Source organism: Callospermophilus lateralis, chromosome 2, assembly GCF_048772815.1.
Source record: "Callospermophilus lateralis isolate mCalLat2 chromosome 2, mCalLat2.hap1, whole genome shotgun sequence".
Taxonomy (NCBI): Eukaryota; Metazoa; Chordata; class Mammalia; order Rodentia; family Sciuridae; genus Callospermophilus; species Callospermophilus lateralis.
In genome coordinates, this window is record NC_135306.1 from 130,710,579 (window position 1) to 130,733,822 (window position 23,244).

Genomic DNA, 23,244 nt, shown 5'->3' on the forward strand with positions numbered 1-23,244 from the left:
CTATGATTTTAGACAGCCATAATGACACTAGGAGACAGGAATTTTCAGCTCCATTATAATGTTATGAGGCCAGCATTGTATATGTGTTCTTGTGCAGCACGTGACAGTATTTGAATTCCTTTAGCAAACATGAGGAACCCCAAACCCACACACAGGGTTAGACACCCTGCCCAAGTTCACATAGTTGGTTAGTGCCCATTGGCCTGAAAGAGCCGGAGTTCCACGCTGCAAATTTGATCTGCAAATAGGTCTTTCTCTCTGAGTTAGGTCACCAGTTCTTGGAGGGAAGGATTGAATCTGTTCACCTTGTGTTCCTGAGCCTATTTTTTGGTGTGTGGCGCAGGATGGGTGGTGTTGTAGCTGAGCCAGCCTATCCTTTGCAGTCAGATAGACCTAGTTGCACTTTATGGTTCAAAACTCTGCTATTGAGAATTAGGTGTTCTAGTGTCTTGTTCTAGAGTTGGTGATGGTGTTAAGAATCCCAGCAATAGAGAACAGGTTTGCCCTCAACCCCTAGCTCTACTACTAACCACAGTGACTTTGCAAGTTACCTAACAAGTCAAAGTGGCAGTTCTCCATCTTACAGGGAGGGAAGTAATAGTGTCTGGCTTATCAAATTCTTTTGAGATAATCAATTTAGAACTTCTTAAGGAGATACCTAGTACATGGAAAACACTCAACAAATTTTCATCTTTTTGTTATCATGCATTTAATGATGTCACTTGAACTGGAACAAACAAATTTTGGTAAATTATTGGCATTAATATTTCAAGTTTTAGATGTTTTTTATAAGGAGATCTTGGGAAATGTAAATCCCACCATTTAAATAATTGAGGGGAAATTTGTTTTAAAAAATATATTCAAAGGAAAATTTACACAACACTGAAAGAGTTCCTTGAAAAGGGAAGAAATACAGATGAGAAGTCTGGGACTGGGAAATCAGGATTATGATGTTCAGTTGTGTAGGCTGTCCATTGCACAATGCTAAGTGAGTGAATGGGAATGAATGGGACAGGGGAGTAGAGAGGGTAGGGGAGGGGGGCTAAAATCTAGCTTTCATTCTATTCACTAAGCTAGAAATACTGATTCTGTTCTTCATCCACCTAGAGTGAATTCATTTTTCTAATTTTTTTGATGGTCTTTATTTGGTTTTGTGGTGGCTCTGGCTTTGCACGTTTATAGTTGATTTCCTTTTTCTTTTTCTCCTTTTGCAATGACACCTGATGAACCCAAGAGCAGAGGAGAAATGGCATGGCCTTCCGGGAAATGAGTCATGATTGAAAGTGATGGGGAGAGGGGAAGGGGAGAAAGAAATCCCCAGTAGGATGCAAATATTATTAAATGTAGATGGTTTGTCACTTCTACAGGATGAGAACCACTGTAGGTGGTGGTTGCAGGAGGTCTCCTGGGGATAACCCACATAAGGGTCCAACAGAGACATAAAACTGGTTGTCTCAGTCCTCAGTCCTTAGCAAATCCCCAGATTAGACTCTTCCTTTGAGTCAGTTTGGGGGTGGGGAGTGTGGCTTTTAGAGTCATAGAGGTAATAGATTATTATTTTTTTTAAAAAAAGGAGGAGGAATTCTAAGCTCTCGGATTGGCCAACCCCAAGGGCAGCAATAATGAACATTCTTTATGGTCAACAGCCAGTGCACAGAAAACCTTTGGGAGATAGAAACGAAGGAGCCCAGGCTGGTCCAGGGGTCCCAGCAAGATCCTTACTTGGCTCTCCTCCCTCCCCCACCATGGACTTCCGGATGATCATTCCAGACCAGGATCCACTACCACAGTTCTCTCCTCTGTTTTCTTAAAACCTGAAGTTTCCTTAAAATATTTACTCTTGAACAGTGAGTGACCTGAAAGTAGCTTTGACTTCCACTCTTCCCAGCAGTTTCTTTTTCTTTTTTTTTTTTAAAGCTCTGAGAAGTTGAAAATAATACTGCTACCAGGTGGTCAGTCAGTAATCTCGCCAAAGATAGATTTGAGGGAACAAAGGTCACAGAGAGAAGAGCATTAAGCCAAAATAAAAACATATATATATTTTTGACACTATAATAACCACCCATATGTGCCATGGTGGTAAACGTTCATTTCTAGCAATTCTGAAGAGGGGCCTCTCAGCAGGCAGCAGACAGCCAGAGACAGCAAAACCATCCCGGAACATCTGTTTCCCCCATTTTGCCAAGGAACACTCTTTTTTTTTTTTTATCCCCTTTTTATAATTTGACCTGTTCCATTTTCTGGCAGAGGGCCCTCGGAAGGCACGCCTGTGCTGTCTATATTCCAACTGAAGATGGGAAAAGAAAGGAGGGAGAAACCGGAGGAAGCAGGGGAGGAGACTGCCGTGGAAACAGAGGCAGACACAGAGACAGAGAGCAGAGGAGAAGCAGGGAAGGAGGAGGGGTGAGAGAGAGACAAACAAGTGACATAGACTCAAGACAACATGTCCACCCCGTGTAAAACTGCTGTGAGAGTGGGAGAAACAGAACCAAACGGGACATATTCCAGAATGATCATCCAGGAAGAATGTGACCCAGAAACCATAATCATAGCATCCTTGAAGCCATCAAGCTGGTTATTCACACTTTTCTCAGACTCCCAGCACACTTAATAATGGGTGAAATATCACTTTCCGGGGAGTCACGTTTGTGTTTGATATTCTGGAACGACTGGCTGCAATTCGATGTATTTCTAGTATGAAAATCTCTTTGGCAAGATTTCCATCTTCGTGTGTGTGTGTGTGTGTGTGTGTGTACACGCATGTGCATGCGTGTGCATTCTACCCCTGAAATCCATGCTCTATTCGGTCGTTTGTTGTTTTGTTTGTGTTTTAACCAAGATAGATGATCATTTATCTCTGAGAATTGTCATTTCCCCCTCCTAGTTCCTTCTTTCTTCCAACTACAATTCCTTGAAATCAAACTTCACCTCCTGGGCAAGGCATAATATCATTTTGCAAACACATTTTAAGGGAGCAGTGATTCATTTTACACCCATGTCCAAGTGCATCTGCCCTCCATCTGGAAGTTGCATTTCTATACTCTACCAGAATTCTATCACCCTGCTCTAAATGCTACTGCAAAGGTTTGGTTTCCTTTGAAAGTGGGTCAGTGCCACCAGGAACCATGAGAGGTTTAATGTTCTGGGAAGTCCATGCACAATACAAGAAGAAAGAAAGAGAGAGAGAGAGAGAGAGAGAGAGAGAGAGAGAGAGAGAGAGAGAGAGAGAGAAATGAAGGAAGCTAAGAAGAGTTTTTATGGCTGTTGATTTGGATCCCTTTGTATAAAATTCCATTGCAAATTGATTATTATTTGGCAGTCTGAAGAAACCAAAATATATACAACTTCAAACAATTACTATTCAGTCATCATTTATTCAACAAAACTGTCCTAAACTGACAGGTACAGCCAGGCTCTCGGCTGGATAAGTCATCCTTCCATAACTATGAGGGACTGGTTCTGGGACCATTGTATTAGGATATCAAAATTTATGGGTGTGCAAATCTATGCATATCCACCCATAAATTTTAAATCATCTCTAGATTACTTACAATACCTAATGCAATGCAAATGCTATGTTAATGGTTTTTGCACTTTTTTATTTAGGGAATAATAGAAAAAATCTGTACATGTTCAATACAGACACCATTGATTTTGAAAAATATTTTCCATCCACAGTTAGTTGACTCTATAAATGCAGAACCCACAGGTAGAGAGAACCAACTAAATTTTACATATACTACTTACTCAACACACAACGAATCTCCCCAGGGAGGAAGACAACTTGCACATTTTTCTCCCCAGGAAACTAAGATTGGATATAGAGACAGAGATAATATATTTAATCTAAACCCTAATAAGCTGTGTAATATTGGGCAAATAATTTAGCTTCTGTAAGCTTTTGTTTTCTCTTCCGTAAAATGAAAATAACCCCATCTGCTTCACTGAGTTGTTCTGAGAATGAAATGGGAAAAAGATCAATCATGGAAGAGAATGAGTTGCCCAGATTTGGGGAACTGTAACAATGTTGAACTCTTCTGTGATTGTTTTATTGGAGCCAGGAGACTGGACCACACCCTTGTGGTAGGGTGAGGTTTCCTGTGAAGGGAATTGAATTTTCCACTGTCAGTCATCCTGAGAAAAAGCTAAACTGGGTTGAAAACTCCCTCCCCATCAGAAGCTATGTCTAGGGCCTGGAGAAGGATGGCAGGACAGATAGGCTAAATCCCTGGAAATTGTTCTGTTTGGAATGCAAATGTGGGTAACAGGATTTAAATCCCACACTGGTAAGCTGGTGTAAAGTTTACATGTGTAAAGTTCCTGGTACAGAGTAGGTACATGGTAAGCCTGGTTCCTTTTTCCTTATTCATCTTGATGTCAATGGGAGGGAGAAAACTTTGGATATAGGAAGCATCTGACTCAGAACAGATGTGTTCACAACTCTTTAGTCTTTACACATTATCCTGTTCCCCACAGAGTGGGGAAGAGGCAGAGTGGCAATATGATTTAATGTATATGGCAAACATTAAATCTTTCAGAAGGTGTTGGTCATACCTGAAGGTATCAGAGCACCTGCATAGAAGCAGAAAGACATTTAATGGTGGTTACTGTGTTCAGGCATTCCTTACCACCATGGTCTGAGGTTGGTATTGTATCAGTCAAGACTATCAGTACAGGGCAATCCATGAGAGCCTAATGAAGGGACTACTTACAAAAGTGTGATTGATATAGTTAAGGGAAAACAAATAGGAGACAATGAAAGCCCTCAGGGCTAGTCACAATGCAGAGCTGCTACCACCCCTGATATGGTTAATTTTAGGTCTCAACTTGACTGAATTAAGGGATGCCCAAGATAGTTGGTTGAGCATTTTTTTTTTCTGGTATATCTGTGAAGATGTTTTCAGAGGAGATTGGGGCTGAGAATGGAAGATATGCTTTCAGTATAGGCAGGTACCATTCAATTGGCTAGGGAAACTGCTGAAAAAAAAAAAAGGTGAAGGAAAAGCAAATTCTTGCTCTGTCTATGAAGCTGGATATCTTGAGTGCCAGAATGCCAGGTTCTTCAGCCTTTGGATTCTGGAAATTGCATTGGAGTTTCTGTTCCCTAGCCTCCTACCCTGGATTCCCAACCCCATTTTCAAGCTTTTGGGCCCAGACAGTCAAAGTGACACCATCAGCCTGCCTAGTTTTGAGGCTATCAGACTCAGAGCCACCCCACTGACTTCCCAGGTCTCCAGCTTGCAGATTGTTATGTGAGCCAATTCTCTTAATAAATCCTAATAATATCCCAAGAATCCAGCATGACTGGATGCTATAAGAAAAGACTACTCTGTAGGAGGTATGGCCTTCAGTACAACCATACAGCCATACCATCCCTCAGCTTGATAGACAGGGAATAAATACCCTGATGTCTCTGTCTTTCTTGCCACTATCACATATCCTGCCAGTACCTCTCACTAGCCAAAGCCAACAGGAAGCCAGAGGATGCATTGTAAAGGGTAAGTTTTCCATGGCACAGAGCAGAGTGACAAAAGATAGTGAGTGACTCTGGAAATGCATCTGAAAATATCTGGGGCATAATCTTACAGACTGTGAAATGGAGACACAGATTACGTAAATTGCCCATGGTCAAAAAGCAACTAAGAATGGAGCTAATACTCAAACCCATACAGTAGGTACCTGGATCCACACTCTTAACCACTAAGACATACTTTGTTAAGATTACTAGTCTTCCCTCTACTCTACCCAACCACTTTACACCATTTCCTGGAAACTACATTTGAGGATATGAAGCACCATGACACCACCATATCAGCCTTGGATTGCTTGTGCTCTAAGTGAAACAAAAATTAACCTGTAGTTTGGTCAAGTATTTGTCATTCTGCCTTTTGTTGAAGCAACTCAATGTGTACCCCAAGTAATACAAAAGAGCCTAGTACCTACATGGCCACAATGAGGCCAAGAGTCATGGTGGTTTTGAGCAACAAGAGAAATATAGGTGGTAGAGACTGCCAGTGAGCACCAATGTATGTGTTCTCTTCTTTCTGGAACATTGCTGTATTTCCTAGTCCCATCCAACTGGGTAAGGCTACAGGAATAGTTCTCACCTTTGGAATATACTGGCAAGGAAGTATTTATCTCCAGGCTGAGATAAGCAAGGGTGAGCATATTTTTTTCTAGCTCATTAAATTCCCCTTTCTTCTAAATAGATACAAAGCAGACATTGAAAGAATCTGAGCCCATGGAAGACAGTGAAACCAGGGGATGGAGAAGCCAGGAGCTTCTGATGACCACATGGAGTAGAGCCCTTCTAAATCCAGTGCTAGAATATAACACCAGAAAGAAATACAGCCTTTGCTGTGTTAAATCACTGACATTTGAGTTTAGCTATCCCGAGTAAGACATAAACACAATTATCTAGAGCTACGACTTCATCCCATATTTTAGAAGTGTGGGGTGGTAGGGGAGCGACTGGCAAACATTTAAGTGATTATTTTAAAGAAGTTACATAAATGTTATAATTTTTTTTTCTGATAAGACCCAGACATCCTGCCTAAATGAGGAAGGCAAGAATAGCACAAGACAACTCTTTCTCATGATATATTGGTCCTCAGAGAGTTAACCCCCATGGCTCCCAAGAATGCAGTTCTCATGGGACACTCCTCTTCTGACCCTCAGAGGGAAGTTTGCAGGCTCTGAGTAAAGATCAGCAATTGAGTGTGCTCAGGCATGCCAGGGGTCAAGCAACCCCAAAGGACAACAAATTAGGAAAAGTTAAGGAAATAAGGGACCAGTTTGCTTCTAGATAGTGTGAGTAGGTTTTTTTCCTATTCTTCCTGATATACAAATTTTCTAAAATAAGCAGGTATTACCTTTATATGAAACAAATTAAAGTTTTAAACTTTAATTTAAAAAAATAAAACAAACTGAATAAAACCAAGGAATGAACAAAAGAGTTAGATACAAGTCCCATGTTAAAACCAGTAGAGGAGGAAATCTCAGAAATGTAACTTTTAAAAAGGAAAAGCAGCTTAGCAATGGCTCCTTCACTCTCTCATTCAATAAGCATTCACTGCAGATTTTCCATGTGCTAGGCACTATGTCAGCTGCTACATTTATAAGGAAGAGTGCGGTGATCACTATCCAGTGCCATGGTATGTGACCATGGCTGCACACTACAATCACTTGAGATTGATTTTAAAATGACAACAATAACACTGATACTTTGGCCCAGACCCCAAGGATTGTGATGGGATGGTTCAGAGTTCTGACCCGGTCAAAAGACTTTTAAAAGCTCTTCTTGATTTTAATATTCAGCCAAGTTGAGAACCACTAAGAAGTCATGACACATGGGGTCAGTATTGAAGGATGGGTCAAAGCTAACCATATGAGAAGGGAGAAGGGGGAGGAAGGATATGCAGGTGGAAGGAACGAAGCTACATTCAGAGGACTATTCCCAGTGTAACTAGAAGGTTATATTGCATAGGGTTGATGCAGATCCTGGAGGTCCTCCTATACTAAACCAGATGTCTATTCTCCAGGTAGGGGAGAGTCAATGAAGGTTATTAAACAGGGGCAACCATGATAATATCTGGGTTCATCCCAACTCTCCATGCACTCTTTCTAACCCCTCAGAGATCCACCACATCTAAGTAGAGACAGAAAAGCTGTGGAAAGGTATGTGCTTTGCCTCTTTAGAAAATGGACCACAGGAAAGAGATCATTGCTTCTTGACTCGCCATCACAGTGGCCTTCAGTATGCATTCATCCAGAGACATTTCCTTTTCCTACTCCTGTTTTTGTGACTTAATTTCATTATATGATATTGCTATAACACTGAGAACAAATCCCCCAAGGAGTCTTTCATAATTTGTTGGGAGACTGCTATAAAAATTCAGAGGTGAATTAGACTACCAATCAAGCAGCAAGAACCTAGGATCTGTCACCAAAGGATCCATCTGTCACCAAAGGATCCAGATGGAAAACCATTCCACGTGCCACACCAGGGACAAGTCACTAATTCAGTTGGCCTGATCACCATCTTCAACTACCTATTTTGGAGACTAGGTTAGTTGCAGAGAAGCTTTCAGATGAACACAACTCTTTCCAATGCACTCCCACCCCAATCTGACCTCTGGGGAGGAGAAAGGGCTAGAGACTTCACTAGTGGCCAATGTATTCAGTCTATCTTGCCTACATAATGGTACCTACATAAGAATCCTAAATGAAGAAGTCTGGAAAGTTTCTGGGTTGGTCATCACATCCATGTGCTAGGAGGGTGAGTCACCTTAATCCTACCGGATGGAAGCTCCTGTGCTTGGGACCCACACAGATCTTGCCTTCTCTATCTCTTCCTCTGGTGGTTGATTTGTATCCTTCAGGAGAAGGTTGTGGGAATTTCTGATTTTTAGCCAAGTCTGCCAGAGGTGTGGTGAATGAGGGGAATCACTACTTACAATTGGCATTTAAAGTAGGAGAGAGCTTTAACAGAGTCCTTAACCTGTGGAGTCTTCACAAACTCTGTGGAATGCCTGAATTTAATTAAACTGTAGGACACTCAGTTGATGTTTGCATAGATTTGAACAACTGTTTAGTGTGGAAAACCCATGCATTGAATGTAGACAGTGTTGGGAATAAACAGTTTTCCTTTAACTTTTCTTTACCTCTTCTTATATTTTAGCCATGACTAAACCATGTGCATCTGTGCTCCTAAAAGATGGCTACTGGACAACCTCATCAACTGCTGTAAGAGGCATTTTTCCTGCTGTGTGTCTAAGAAAAGCACCAAAAACTATCATCCTCTTTCCAAGGGATAAATGTGAGCTCCCTCTTTGACCTGAATAGCGTAGAAAAAATGCATTCTCTCTCAGAAGGCTCCTCTGTCAACCCTTTCCCCAAAGAGAGATACCATGTACTCAAATGGAAAGGCACATGATTATACACAATGAATATCGGATGGCAAGGGGCCTCTTTTGGCTTATATAGACCATCACAGCATCTTCGGAATCTAGAACTGGAAAATACCTAAGAGGTTACCTGACAACCAGAACCAACAAATTTTTGTTGTTTAAAAACTACCCATTCTAAGGGCTGGGGTTATGGCTATGTGGCAGAGTGCTTGCCTAGCATGTGTGAGGCACTAGGTTTGACACATAGCACCACATAACAAATAAAATAAAGGTATGCTGTCCATCTACAATTACAAAAAATAAAAATAAAAAACAAAACCAAAAAACTACCCAATCTATACTATTTTGTTATAGCCAAATCTGTATTTTCCCACATGAAAAAAAAAAGGTTGTTTTCTTGCTCTCTAAACTGAAAAGGAAAAGAAAAAACATCACTTTCTTAATATTTACTGCTAATTTGCAGAGCTCCCTCTATTTATCAGTGCCTGTGCTGGGCAGTCTAGACTGTTAATCTCAGGGGGAGATATGGAAATTAAAGAGGGTCAAACACCTGGACCTTTCTTGCATATAAATCATTCTGCAATGCAAACCATTTAGTAGTTAGACAGTCCGGTCTTTCAGAGAAAGACATTCTGCCATTGCTTATGCTCATCTGTGATCTAAAAGGACCAAATAGCTTCCGTCACACCATGGAATGTCAATGCTGGTATTATCAGTACACAATTACTCATGCAGGGAACTGATCACCAAGTACTTCCTCTCTAATAAATCACGACATGCAAAGCTATGGTTCAGATGTTATTTTCATTTTATAAAGATTCACTATGGTGTGCCTTTAACAGATAGCATGTAATGTACAATTCCATTAACAGGGACATGATTGCCTCACAACTTGTCAGAAACACGTTTCTGAATAAACAAGGTAATCTTCCTTACCTCAGAGTGCCACTCTTGATCCAGACCTATTTTAAGTGCGAGATTCCTGGAAATAAATTAGAATTGTTGCCAAGGTGGAATTTTACTTGAGGTGGTGTGGAACTGGATAAGAACATACAGCCCAGGCCAAGAGGCTGATCAGAAACAAGGTGCCCAATGCTGAGAATATTTCAGTGAGTAAACATTTTTCAATTGCTGTGGACAATTTTCTTCTCCTTTACTGCCACTTGTACCATTTTTTAAAAAATCCTTTCATTTCATGGTAGGAAGTCAAGATTTTCAGGCTGGTCATAAGAGAACAGCTAGGACAGACTTGACAGATCAGGTGATAGCAGCTAAACTATCCCTGAGAACAGAAAAAGAAAAAAAAGCAACCATACTAGGCCATCAGTAAGACTGGAGAGCAGGAATGCTCAGAAGGATCCTGACTGCAAATTTCCCTCTCTTCACACACTCTGCCTTCGACAAATGTCACCATTCACCTGCCAAAATCTCTTACAGCCACAGGCAGAGGAGCATGGAATGACCTAGTCCAAAATACCTGGAAACCAAATGAAGAATAGCTATCAGGGAGGAAGGCAGCTCCCAGGTCCTGTGGTTTAATGACAGTACTGCCCTTTAGAGGCCGTCGACTTCTTTAAATTCAGGTTAAGGACTACCCACACAATGTCCCTCTCAGGCAAGGTACTTTGGCGAGGCAGAATCGCCCACCACCGCGTTCTTCCAGGCAGATCAGTACAGGCAGATCAGTCACAGGTCTGGAAGTTTGCTGTTCCATGCTGCTTTAGAATCACCACTGATCTGGGGACGGACAGACGGATGGACACACCACACACCCACACACACACACACACACACACACACACACACACACACACTGCACGTGGACTCTTACCCCCGCTACCCCGAAGCACATACTAGAAAAGGCCATTCTGTCCAAGAATGGAGCGTGCGTGCCGCCCAGTGTCCTTGACACTTTCTATCCACCCCACCCCTCCGCGGGATTTCTTCCAGAAAAAAAAAAAAGAAAGAAAGAAAGTAAAGAAAAAAGAAATTAAATTTTAAAGACTTACCTAACTCCTCCGGGCTGTAAGACTCGGGGGAGGCGTCCACAAACTCACTGTCTGGGGGAAGAAGAAAGGCAGAAAACAAAAACTGAAGCGCGACCATTCAGGGTAAATCGATTAGGCATCAGCTAACAAGCAAGTCCCTTAGAAAAGCCTGGGTTTCTCTCTCCCATTATCAGAATCCGTGAACCAGAGTCCATTAGGGACTCGGACCACTGGATCCACTGAAGGTAAGGAATTGGCAAAGAAATTTGGGGGCAATCCGGCCCAGGGACCATGCATCTTCCAGACACTAGCAGGTGCGTGATAACTTTCTGCCGGCGCTAAGCCTAATCCGCTGTTTTCCCCGCGGGGCGCGCGGGCTCGTGGATCCATCGTCTACTCTCAGCCGTCTGGGCGCATCCCTGTGTCGGCTGGGTCCTGGCGCGGACACTCCAGCGCTGAGAAACCTCAAAGTTTTCCAGCGATCCGGAAGGCTTGGGAATGCGCGGCACCTGCAGCTGCTGCGCGAGGCACCAGCTCACACCCTGCGGGGCATCCCGCGCGCATCCCCGGCTGTTGCTAAGCGACCGTGGCTGTCATGCTCTGCAGCGGCGCGCGCGCTGCCTTCCGACTCCCTGTTGGAGGTTGTTTTCCCCCACCCCAAATCCTTTGCGCATTTATTAATAATTAGAGCATGACCTGTTCAAAAACTATTCCCTGCTCTTATGTATTGCATCTGCTCTCTTCCAACTGTTTTGGGGCTTCTTGAGAGGCGTTATATTTTCAGAGCTTAAATTTGTCTTGCAACAAGGGAGGAGGAGCTTAATTACGCTCCATGTTTCCTCCTTTTTGAGCCTATATGCTAACTCCAGTCCAAACATTATTTCCTCCTCTTAAGAAACCACCTGGTTCAAGAAGATGAAATAATACGATGTCAATTTCTCAGGTAGGGAAGCAATTATGGAGGACTTCCCAGCAATCACTGTGATTGCGGTGGGAAGGGGAGCACTGCTCCATTGATTCTTAATAGGTTTCAAATACAGGATGTAACTTCTGTATAGAGAAGTTAGGGTCTGAGAGACGTAAAGTAATTAGTGTCACATTATGGGAATCTTCCTCTCTGGGTGAATGGCCTGGATAATATGGACAGATGCATTATCTATTTCCCCCCAGGACTGGCTGTAACTGCTCTGCCAGGCAGGGCCCTGGTCTTTTAGGACTTACCCTGGAGACAGAACCTCACAGCTGATAACCCCAAGGAGGGGTCAAGGGCAAGGAAGGAGTAAGCATGGATGTCTTTTCTCCATTTTTTGGAGGACTGACAGTTGGAAAGGCAACAGTCCACACTGTTGTCTCAAAAGGTCCAATGTCTCAAAATGATTACATGCACCAGCCACAGCAGCCTAAGGGCCCAGATCCGTACCAATGTGTTTTCAACCTGTACAATTTCAGCCACCCCTGGTTTTCCACTGTCAGCTTTTAATTTCCAAATCTGATGGAGGATAGGAAGAAGCACTTCAGCCAGCACTGCTCGTGAGCTGAGGGAGGTGGAGCCATCCTCCACCAAGGCAGCCATTCTTGAACTGCTTAGCCTATCTCTCCATCCTCTTCTGTTGTCCTGCTCCTGATAATCAAATCTCCAAAATCCAAGAATCAAATATGCTTGAGTGAATATTTGCACACATTACTCCTTCCTGTTCCACTTCTTAGAATCTTTCCATTTGCTCTTTGCAACTCATGGTTCATTACTGGCAAAATCTCCAGATCGTCAGTCCTTCTCTCAATGTTTTTTTTTTTTTTTTTTTTTTTTTAATTTCTTGCTCTGAAATCTGACTCTCCTTGAATGACCATATTATTTGCCACTCTTTATTTCATCCATCCACAAACTCTTCAGTTATTCTACTCCTTCTTTGAAGGGATTGGCATGTGGCTCACTGTCAGTTGCCCCAATAACATTCCCATGGAAATTCTCGTTTTTTCCATATGGACATAGTGGATTCTTCTCACACTCTGATCTCTCAACTATGACATCCTCTCCTATCCTTCACCTTCTCCACCAGGCTAGCTACCTATTATCATAGTAACACCATTCTTAATGTCAATGTCAAGCATTCTGCTCTCCGACCACCACTTCCTACCATCCTAGTTTATTGTCTCTGTTGTCTTACCCTGGGGTCTCCTTGACCCTAACAACATCTATAATTTACCTCTTCCATGACCTTTTCTCTGTCTCTCACTGTCTTTATGATCTTAGTTTTCAGATTCATTGCTATTTCTCACATTTACCCTCAAATTCATGTTCCTCTCTCTTTCCATACTTTATCTAAAAAATAAACAACAACCCCCTGCCCCACAATTCTGGTAAAATCTAATTCTCTTCTTTCTCTCTGTCTGTACTCAGTAAAACATGATTGGAGATTCAAAAATCATGCTGTTCAATTGTTGAAAATAAAACTTAACTCAAGTAGACTTTGGTGCATCTCAACAATCAGTCTATGCTGGCCTGGCTTATTGACTCTCCAGCTCTCCTGTTGCTATGAATGAATCATCTGTACTCCATCCAAGGCCAACTCCATTGCGGGTCAGATCCATTCACATGGTTTTTCCCCTTTTCCACTTTGCTTTCCTTTGTCCTAGGCCATTCCCAGCTATGTACAACATGCTAATTTCATATCTTTAAGAACAAAATCCCTCCTTGACTCCACATCTCTCTCCAGACACCACTCAAATTCTCAACTGTCTTTTATAATAACATTCATCAAAAGAATTGTCTACTCTTGTAGTGTTCATTCTTCCTTTTGCTCTTAAAAGCAACCCAGGAAGGATTCTACCTTACCATGCTACCAAAGTAACTCTTGTCAAAGACAAGAATAGCCTTGCATTGCCTCCAATGGTCAGCTCTTGGTTTTAACAGCAGCTTTTGACCCACTGATCCCATGAGTGTATGGGGTCTGATGGACTGTCTGCAGATAAGTCTCCTTGTTTTTCCCATTATATCAAGAAACAAATGCTCTTTGTGTCCAAAGAAAGTCAGAATAGAGAGGGTTTTGAGGCCAGCTGGACCTTGATTCTAGGCCCAGCTCCACCATTAACTGGTAACTTAATTTCTGCCAGCCTCCATTTCTGTGAAAATGGAAATAATACTCATACCTAATATCTAACTGTGGTGAGATTACAATAAATTGATGCACTTTGAGCTCTAGTGGAGAGACTATGACATTGTAAAAATCAAGTTAATTATTATTGAATGCCATGTGCCTTTACAGCTGACACAAATGGGCTCTTTTCTTTCCTTTGACAACTCTGAATTCCTGGAAGAAAAATACTAACCACATGGGATGTTTAAATTAAGGGGAAAGTTCATTGTCTGACTTTCAGTTTGTGTTCTAATAGTTGGCTTGAAAGTTGGTTATATGGCAGCAAGCTTTCCCCCCATGAGGAGTGCTATGGATCATATGTGACCCCTCAAAATTCATGTGTTGGAAACAATCCCAGATGCATATGTTTATGGTATTTGGATGTGGGCTTTTGGAGAGTAATTAGGATTAGATGAAGTCATGAGGGTGGGGCCCCCATGGTGGTATTAGTGGCTGCATAAGAAGAGGAAAAAAAACTCACACTAGTATACTTGCTCTGCCTCCCTATGCATGTTACAATACAGCAAGAATGCCCTTATCCAATGCTAAGGAGATGCCATCAACACATTCTTGGACTTCCCAGCTTCCAGAACCATGGGCCAAGTACATTTATAATCATTATAAATTGCCTGATCTTGCATATTTTGTTACAGCAACAAAAAAGTAAGACGAAGAATATTACAAATATTTCACAGGGTGAGTAGGTTCTAGAGCCTGCCCAAACTACTGTTCTGCCAAACAAAAATTTACAATGGACTCCCCCTTCAGTTTGTTCATATACATGGATGACTTGTAAACAAAGAACTTTCTTTGTAGCATTTTAGTTATTTGAATTTTCTAATCAACTGGAGGCTAATGAGAAAGCATTTTTCTTGTTTCAATATTTGCTTTTGAAAATGTGCCTAAAATATATGATTTCAATTTTCTATCTTATGAAGTAGAGCAAATAATAATGTTTCTTATTAATCAACCTGACATTTATTGAGAATTTACCATGCTTTCAACACTGTGCTAGGCACTGCAGATACAGAGATGATCAGGACCCTCATGACCTTCACCATCCAATAAAGCATTCTATGAAGAGAGCCTTATTGACTCTCGGGACAATGTCTAAAAGAGCCTCTTCACCCTTGACTTATGGGTTTCTTACAAAGAGATGGTTCTACTGGAGGATCACTAAGCTATAATGGAGAGTATACAAGTTTTTAGGCTTGCATCTCAGCTCTGTCAGTTATTAAGGGGGTGATCTCCCAGGGATGTTACTCTCTCAGAGCCTCAGTTTCCTAGAAAATAAGATCTATCTCATTGAATCATTGGCAGTGGGAAAATAAGTGAGGTATGAGACAGACCAGGTACAGTGTACAATATGCAGTGGATACTTAATGAATGTCCATTTTCCTTCTACAGAGCAGTCTGGAATGTACCAGAGTGCCTTTGGTTCCTGTCTCAAGTGGACAATAGGCATCCTGCTGTCATGCAGACAGCAAAAGGGAGGCCCAGCTCCTACTTCAAGGTCAATGTTGGAGAGTGGAACATGCGGAGAGAAAGCAGCAAGAAGAAACATTTCTGTGGCTTGAAGTGAGGTTTTCTATAGAAACATATCACACAGCAGGTGTTATCTAATTATCACTGTTACTATTGCTCTGATACATGACTAACTGAATGGACTTTTGGAAGCCAGTTTGGGAACCTTTTTCCAAGCTATAATATTCTTTGTTTCTTTATATTATTCTAAATATCTTGATTATTTTTTATTATGTAAGCATATAGTATTCATTTGAGGTAAAGGAAAAGAAATGTTTAGTACAGATGGCTATAAAATGAAAAATAAAAGCTCCCTTTCCCATCCTATCCCAGGATCCATCTCCAACCTGAAACACCATCCACAGCTTCCTGGTCATCTTGAGAGATGTGTTTTAGGCATATTTACAAGTACATATGAATTGTTTAAACAGTCAGATATAGTATTAATTACCAATTAACGGCAATACATTTCTAAATGTAATTTAGCTCCATTCCCAATCATAAGCTAGGGTATGACTATTTTCTGTTTAGTAAGGCAAGCAAATGTATTTAAAAGTCATGGGTAAAATAATCTTTTCAACTATTAGAACACAAAGTTTAAAAACAATTTAGGCTTTTAAAGGATTGTACTCTAGTCTTCTAGAACACTCAGAACCCTCAGGTGTTGGTAGTTGAGGTACATATTGTTATATGCCATTCTGAACCCAACTCTGGGATCAAAGGAACCTTGAGCTCCATTTCTAGGGCTAGGAGCACACTCTACATGTTGTTGTAGCTAAAAGATGTTTTCTCAGCAGAATGCCCATTGCTGATGTTCTGACTAGGGGAAGCAACTCTAGCTTTGGGCCACGGACATGCCCTGAGCAGTCAGGAAATGCCATTAGCCTTTGCCCAGCCTCTGCTGCAGAGGTGGAAGGGCCTGTCTATCTGCCAGCCTGCCTAGAGCAGAGGCCAAAGAGAGGACTTCTGTGGGCTACTTTAACTTTGGGGTCTTTTAGGAGTTACATGGTCACTTAGGCAGAGGAGGAAGAGTGATATGCTTCCTCCTCCAAGAGTTTGGTGAGGGGCTCACAGCTACATGGAAAGAAAATTGTTTTTGTTGTTGTTTTGTTTCTGTTTTTTGTTGTTGTTGTTGTTGTTGTTGTTGTTTGTTTGTTTCCCAGCCAAGGTATGCTATCAACTCTGTTTGCGAGACAAAACTAGAGGAATGTCCTAATAACAAGTTAGAATGGTAGCCAGGGTGTCCTAGGAATCTCTTCACAGCCTTCCCAACAGTCTCTGGGGAGGTCACCAATTTGAAGTCTGAAAGACAGAAAGAAGTAAGCTGAGCCCTCCGTCTCTGCCTTACTCACCACCCTGATATTGCCCTTTGCTGTCTTTTGTGCAGGTCACCATCTGTCTCCTGGAGGCCCTCTGCTAGCCAACAGCTGAGCAGAGTGGAGAAGCAAGGCCCACCTGCCTCCCTCCCCTACTGGGGAAGTGAGTGTGAGTAGGACTGATTTGGGAGAGAAGAGTGGGCCCTGACTGCCTGAGCACAGCACGACCCTGTTCTGTATCCTTGTCTCTAACCTGCATCTCTTAGGACAAGCCAACAGATGACACCAAGGATAAAAGCATGCCCACCAGAGTAAGATTTTATCAAAAAGAAATTTGTGATTAATTGGTTGCAGCATTATCTCCTCATCTGAATTGGCCCAAAGGTTATTTCCACTTCTCTTTGGGCTTAATATTCTTTCCTTTTAACACAATCTCACTTTATAATTCTTGATAAAAGGGAGGGAGAAAAACACAGTTGCTTTCTTTCCTCTTAAATGAAAACCAAGCCTCAGATAATTGCCTTAGTTCTTCATAAATTCCAAAGAAGGAAGTAGGCTACATAGGAAGAATAGTTAAGTATATCTCATCTAAAAATAATCATTATCCTGGGGCTGGGATTGTGGCTTAGTGGTAGAGTGTTCACCTAGCACCTGTGAGGCCCTGGGTTCGATCCTCAGCACCACAAAAAAATAAAAATAAAATAAAAGTGTTGTGCTCATCTACAACCATATATATATATACTTACACACATATATGTATATAATCATTATCCTTAGCAAAAACAATATAAGAGATAATATGACATGAAGCCAAGAGCTCATTTTGGTGAAAATGCTAAATATGTTCTCTTAAAAAAAAAAAAAAAAAACCCAAATATCAATGCAGAAGATGCTGTTAACAAAAGCAAGGTGTTTTGCAAAAATACATAAGCAAATTGGATTTTTCCAGTCCCCCATTCTCATATTCCTGTTACCAACTATGATATAGAGATGAAGATTTATAAGAATCCTACTCAATGTCATATCAAAGGAAATAAACTCCGGCTAAGTCAAGAAGCTACTAGAAGGTGTAGACATGAATCAGAATAAAAAACTATTCCAAAAATACACCAGAAAAAGGTTCCTGCAGAGGAAAATCATATCCTTCCTACTTACACCCAGTTGGATCTATTGAGCGAAATCAGATGAAATATCTTGTGTTAAGAAAAAGGGCAAACACATTTGCTGCAATTGCAATCTATAAAAAACTATTTTTAAAAATCCATAAGATGAATGTGAGTGTCTGCTGAAATGCCGACCACCTTGATCTTGTGTTTTTCACCCCAGCATCCTCTACAGAGGCTTGAGAGAAAATGGCTCCTTTCAGAGCTGCAAATAGATTGACCTTGGGATGTATCTCTTCTTCCACATGAAAATGGTTTTCCCAGTACATTGTGTGATTATCACAGTGTAGGTGATGGGAAGGACAGGAAGAGAGGTCTGGACTTTAGCTGTAGTCTTGTCATGAAACTTTGAAAAGACCCCAAACCACCTCGTCTGCACTGGTGTCTATAAAATGGAAGGAGTAGAACACATGATGGCCTTTAGGAAGTGTAAGGGAACAAATGCCAGTAAAAGGTCATGGGTGACAGAGTTTCCTATATTCCTCTTTTACCATGGAATGCAAGACAAAAAGCATCAAACTTCATGGAAATGTGGAGATGCAGAATAACATTGCCCTTTGAAACTGACAAAAAAGTAATGGACGGGACACAGCTCTGAAGTGTAAAGCCCTGAGTCTAAACATGAGCTCTGCTGCCATTTGCTGTGTGAGTCTGGCTTCACTAACCAGCCTTTCCAAGACTCAGTGTATTCATCTGCAAAATGGAGATCAGAATAACTACTCCACAAGATTCCAGTGAGGGTTTGAATGAAATGCAGTGGTATCACTTGGCTTACAAACCGCACTCAGAAAAGGTTGCTTCCTTCCTGAGCAATGACCCTGAGAGGCACCAGAAGGGAAATCTGCTCCTTCCTGTTTTAAAAGCATAATGGAAGCAGTCCCACTAAATCTCTGCAATGCACCTGGTCCACCCTGCCAGGCTGTGCTTCCCAGACTTCCTGATTCTCCCCTAATGAGGTAAGTAAACAGGTGGAGTCCCCTGAGAAGAGTAGATGACAGCAGGACTCCTAAATCGCTGAATGAGCACATCTGGAACAGGAAGAAGAAATGTTTCATGGTTTTACTGAGAAGGGCCTCCCTCCTGCATCACATATGCGTACAATGTGGCAGTGGACAGATCAAATGAAGAGCCAGATCAACTTGTAATCAACAATCAGAACAGGGCACCAGCCAAAGGCCATCCCCTCGTGTTCTAGGTGTCAGGGATTACACACGATTTCATTTTGGAAAATGCCCTTCAGATCTTTAAAATAGGTTTGAAAACCCACTGGCCCAGGTCCTTGGAAGTGTACAACGCAGAGTTTCTTTCAGAAACTCCTTATCACCCCCAGACATCCTGGGCTCTCCCCAGCCAGCTTCCTGAAGATAGTCCCACCCTAATGGCAGCCGGAGATGCTCCAAGGATAACACAAGGACAGATGTGGTGTGGATCTGCCTCAAGGTCTATGACTCACCAGGATGACTGCACTTCCCTGCAGTTAACACAGTTCTCACAGGATTTCATGAAGCCAAGCACCAGACCCAAGACCTGAACATTTCTAGGACTTTCCCAGTACTTCATTAGAAATTCAAACCCCACTAACCCCCATTGGGTCTAAGAGATGGAGCAGCTAGTACCAGTCGATGATGGGGAGAGATGGGGTAGAGAAACATGGTGCTGAGAAAAGATACTTGGAAGCAGGTGGGTAGAGACCTTGCAGTACATTAGATGAGGCAGCTGCAGGCTTGGATAAGATCCACATGTTACAACAGCTCTGTTGATTTTTTGGCCCTCTTCAGAGGTAGTTCTCTTTTCTACCACCAATAATAAAGGTTTGTAACTGGTTCACCAGAGCCTTAAATTATGAAGACAGAGTAGGGAGTGTTGGAGAATGGATTGAGGAGCAATAGCTTATGGTGGCTGGGATGGGGCAGATCTAGGTTCAAATCCTAGCTCCGTCATTTGTAAGCCAAATGACCTTGGACAAGTTCTTTAACTTTTTCAGGCCCTGTTTCTTCATTTATAAAATGAGAATACAGTTGTGGGAAAGCTTGAGATAATCTATATCTATACAAAAAGAGGTTTAGTGTAGTGTCTGACAATTGTATATAATAGTATATACTTTGTAAATGATTTAAAATCTTTTTGAGCCTGGTGTGGTGGTGCACACCTGTAATCCCAGTGGCTCAGAAGGCTGATGCAAGAGGATCGAAAATTCAAAGCCAGCCTCAGCAACTTAGTGAGGCCCTCAGCAATTTAGCAAGACTCTGTCACTAAATAAAATATTTTAAAAGGGCTGGGGATGTTGCTCAGTGATAAAGTACTCTTCGGTTCAATCCCCCATACTCTCCACAAAAAAGAAAGAAAAGAAAATTCTTTTTGATTTCTCCAATCTGACTTAGCTCTGGCACCCTGGGGTGAGCACTCTTTGTTTCTGCATGAGTTTCCTCATCCCACTTCCAGACTTCACCAGATTCCCATTTTTGCCTCCCTACTCAGTCCCTTTTAAGACTTACATCTTTCCTGAATCCCAGCCCAGGCCTCGGAACCATCCTAATAGCAGCCCACAAGTATTTTCAGATTTCACCACATCCATCCCTTGTTATTGTGCTATACCCTAATATCTAATATCTAATATCTAAATATGGCCAGACTTTGTCTTGGGTGCCTCCATCATTGCAGACATATTATCTGAACTGGAACCAGATTTCATAGGATTTGCTGTCTCAGAGGCTCATCACTTACCCCACAGCTGTGCTTCCCCTGTAGGCAGACCTCAAGACAGGTCTGTTTCCCCTTCCTATTGTCCAACCTTTTTCCAAAGAATGTAGGTATCTGACATGGTAAACTCAGAGAGATACAGTAGTGTGTGGAGCTAGTCACAATAAGCACTGTCAACCCTTTGTTACAGTGATCCCAGAGGTTCCCTTCAGGTCTAAAATTCTAGGATGGTTGATTCTATTGCCTGGGTAACAAAAACACCAGTGGGCAAACCTCACCTATTTCCTCACCTATTTCTTTCCTCTGCTTTCAAGCTTTGGTAAATAGACCTGGAGACATTGAGTGAAATGCTATGGGGTGCTGAAAGCAGGGTAAAGCAATGCAGTGGTGCCCAGAAGCAGTTGTGCAGCCAGGTGGGCTGCCACAGCCCCAAAAGCCTCTCGATAAAGGTAGAGATATGCAGAGGATATGGTCCTATACATCATTCATTCATTCATTCGCTCATCCAGCCACCAGCTGCCCATCAGCTCTTTGCCAGGTTGCAGTGATGCAGACTAATTAAACATCTGCCTCAGGAAGCTATTCAGGATACAGACAGCCATGATACAGTGTGGAAAGTGCTGTGGCAGCACTAAAGAGGGCCTCTCAATAAGAACAGAATGGGGGCAGATAAGTGGAAGGGCAGGAAGAAATCCCAGCTCAGCTGACTCAAGCTGAAGCTTCAAAGATGAGAAGGGACTGTCCAAGTGGAAGGCAGTTGGAAATAGCTTTTGCAGAGGCTCACATGGATGTGAAAGCAGGACATACACAAGGCTCCTGAGGGAGTAGATCTACTAAGAGAGAAGGGGGGTATTCCTAGTGGTGAGCAGCAGGAGATGAGTCTGGAGAAGCTGGCCGAGGTTTCATCAGAAAGGGCTGTATATTGAGCTAAGGAGATTCACTTTAATTCCACAGTCTGAGCAGAGAGACTGGCTTGACAAGCTTTTAAAAAGTGGATAGAGTGACAAGGTGTTGGGGCACAGGAGAAAACAGCTGTGGACTGCATCCAAATTCCTGCATCTGACTTTCCCTTTGGAAACTCTCCTCCAGTTTGCCATAATGTTGTTTGGAAGATGTATCCTGGTACAGTGCAAAAGCTCTGTGAATGTTGCTATGCAAATTGTCCCATTTTAGAGATGGGGCACATCAGCGAATGTTGTCCAGTGATCTCTATGTCCATCTTGCTTTCTCTCTTGTGTTCCCATTGCTTGGTGTATAATATATGATAAACAGTATTCTCAAGTGAATGAATGAACACAAACAAACAGAAGCCAGGCTCTCATTAAAAGCAATCTTGTGAGTGCATTTCAGTTCAGTAACCTCTGATCTCTCCATCCATAGCCTTTTACCACCAAAGTCAATCTCTATCAGAATTGGGGGATGGGAAAATATTGAGTTGAGTCTTAGAGTTCTGTTTCAGGGTTCGGGTTCTTAATTTCTACACTCCACTCCAGGAGAGTTACAACATCCCATCATTTATGGCTAAATCACAATAATCATATAACTGGACAAAGGAAAAGGGGAGGTGAGCTGACCTCCTCTGTTTGTAGTTGTTGCTTTGGCCTTCATTTGAATGCTTCTAGGGTTGTTAGGAGGCAAGCAATACAGGAGCATAATGCCTGACACATATTAGGTGCTCACCTACCCCAGCACCCACCTAGCAAGGGCCAAAGCTTGGTAAATGGCAGCCTACATTACTGATTCTTATTAGAGCTCTGTGTAGCAGGCATTCTTACTCTTATGCTACAGCCCAGGTATTTTCTCAAAATCCCATAGCCTGTAAGGAGTAAGTTTAGGACTGAACCCAGGTTTGTCTGACATCAGAGCGCATGCCCTCTCCTCTACACCCAGCTGCTTTTGAAAAGGCAACAGCACTGGGCATGTACCAAGAACAGCTGGGCTCACATAAGGAGGTGCAGGAGTTGAAGAGTACCACGTGTGTCAGGGACATCAAAAGCGGCCATACCTGCTCTTGTGCTGGGAAAATGATGAATTCCACCAGGCGACAACCAGTTTCCTTCCTCCAAAGCCCACTTTTCACTGAGGTCCATGCTTCTAGCAAGCCCCTTGTATGTGCAGCTCTCAGAACAAACAGAAGTTCCTACAATACATAAAGAGCACACGCACAAAAAAAAGGAGGTGTGAATTAGTATTGAAGTTCTCTTGGAGATGGGAAAATTTCATGAAGGAAATTAGTCAGTTTCTAATTTATCATGTTTCTTTGGCATGAAAAGCTTATTGTTAAGATTTGGGCATGGCCTGAGTTTGAGGTTGCTCAAGTCCACAAACCAAGTTTCTTTGTGTATTCGAGTAACAAACAGTGGAGCAACTGGCACGTGCTAGGCTTTAGGCAAAGAAGTTCCTCTTTAGTTCTCTGTGTTGTATAGACTTCTAGAATTTCAGGAGGCACAGTCAGATCTCAATTTCAGCAGGAAGAAAGGAGAAGGAAAAAAATGAAAAGAGAAAAAAAG

The 23,244-nt window shown here is 42.1% G+C and overlaps 1 protein-coding gene across 2 annotated transcripts in view; it reads right to left on the minus strand.

Annotated features, from left to right (window-relative positions):
- Window positions 1-22,873, minus strand: part of Amotl1 (angiomotin like 1) — a 133,169-nt gene extending 110,296 nt beyond the window's left edge. Inside the window, exons 1-2 of one of the 2 annotated variants that reach the window (XM_076846509.2) lie at window positions 22,740-22,872; window positions 10,919-10,969 (exon numbers count right to left, since the gene is read on the minus strand). In XM_076846509.2, the coding sequence (XP_076702624.1) occupies window positions 10,919-10,969; window positions 22,740-22,824 (136 nt within the window). In that variant the 5' untranslated portion in view covers window positions 22,825-22,872. Of the gene's footprint in view, window positions 1-10,918; window positions 10,970-22,739 lie in introns of both variants that reach the window. The other variant, XM_076846510.2, reaches the window with a different exon arrangement.
- Window positions 22,874-23,244: the final 371 nt, after the last annotated feature.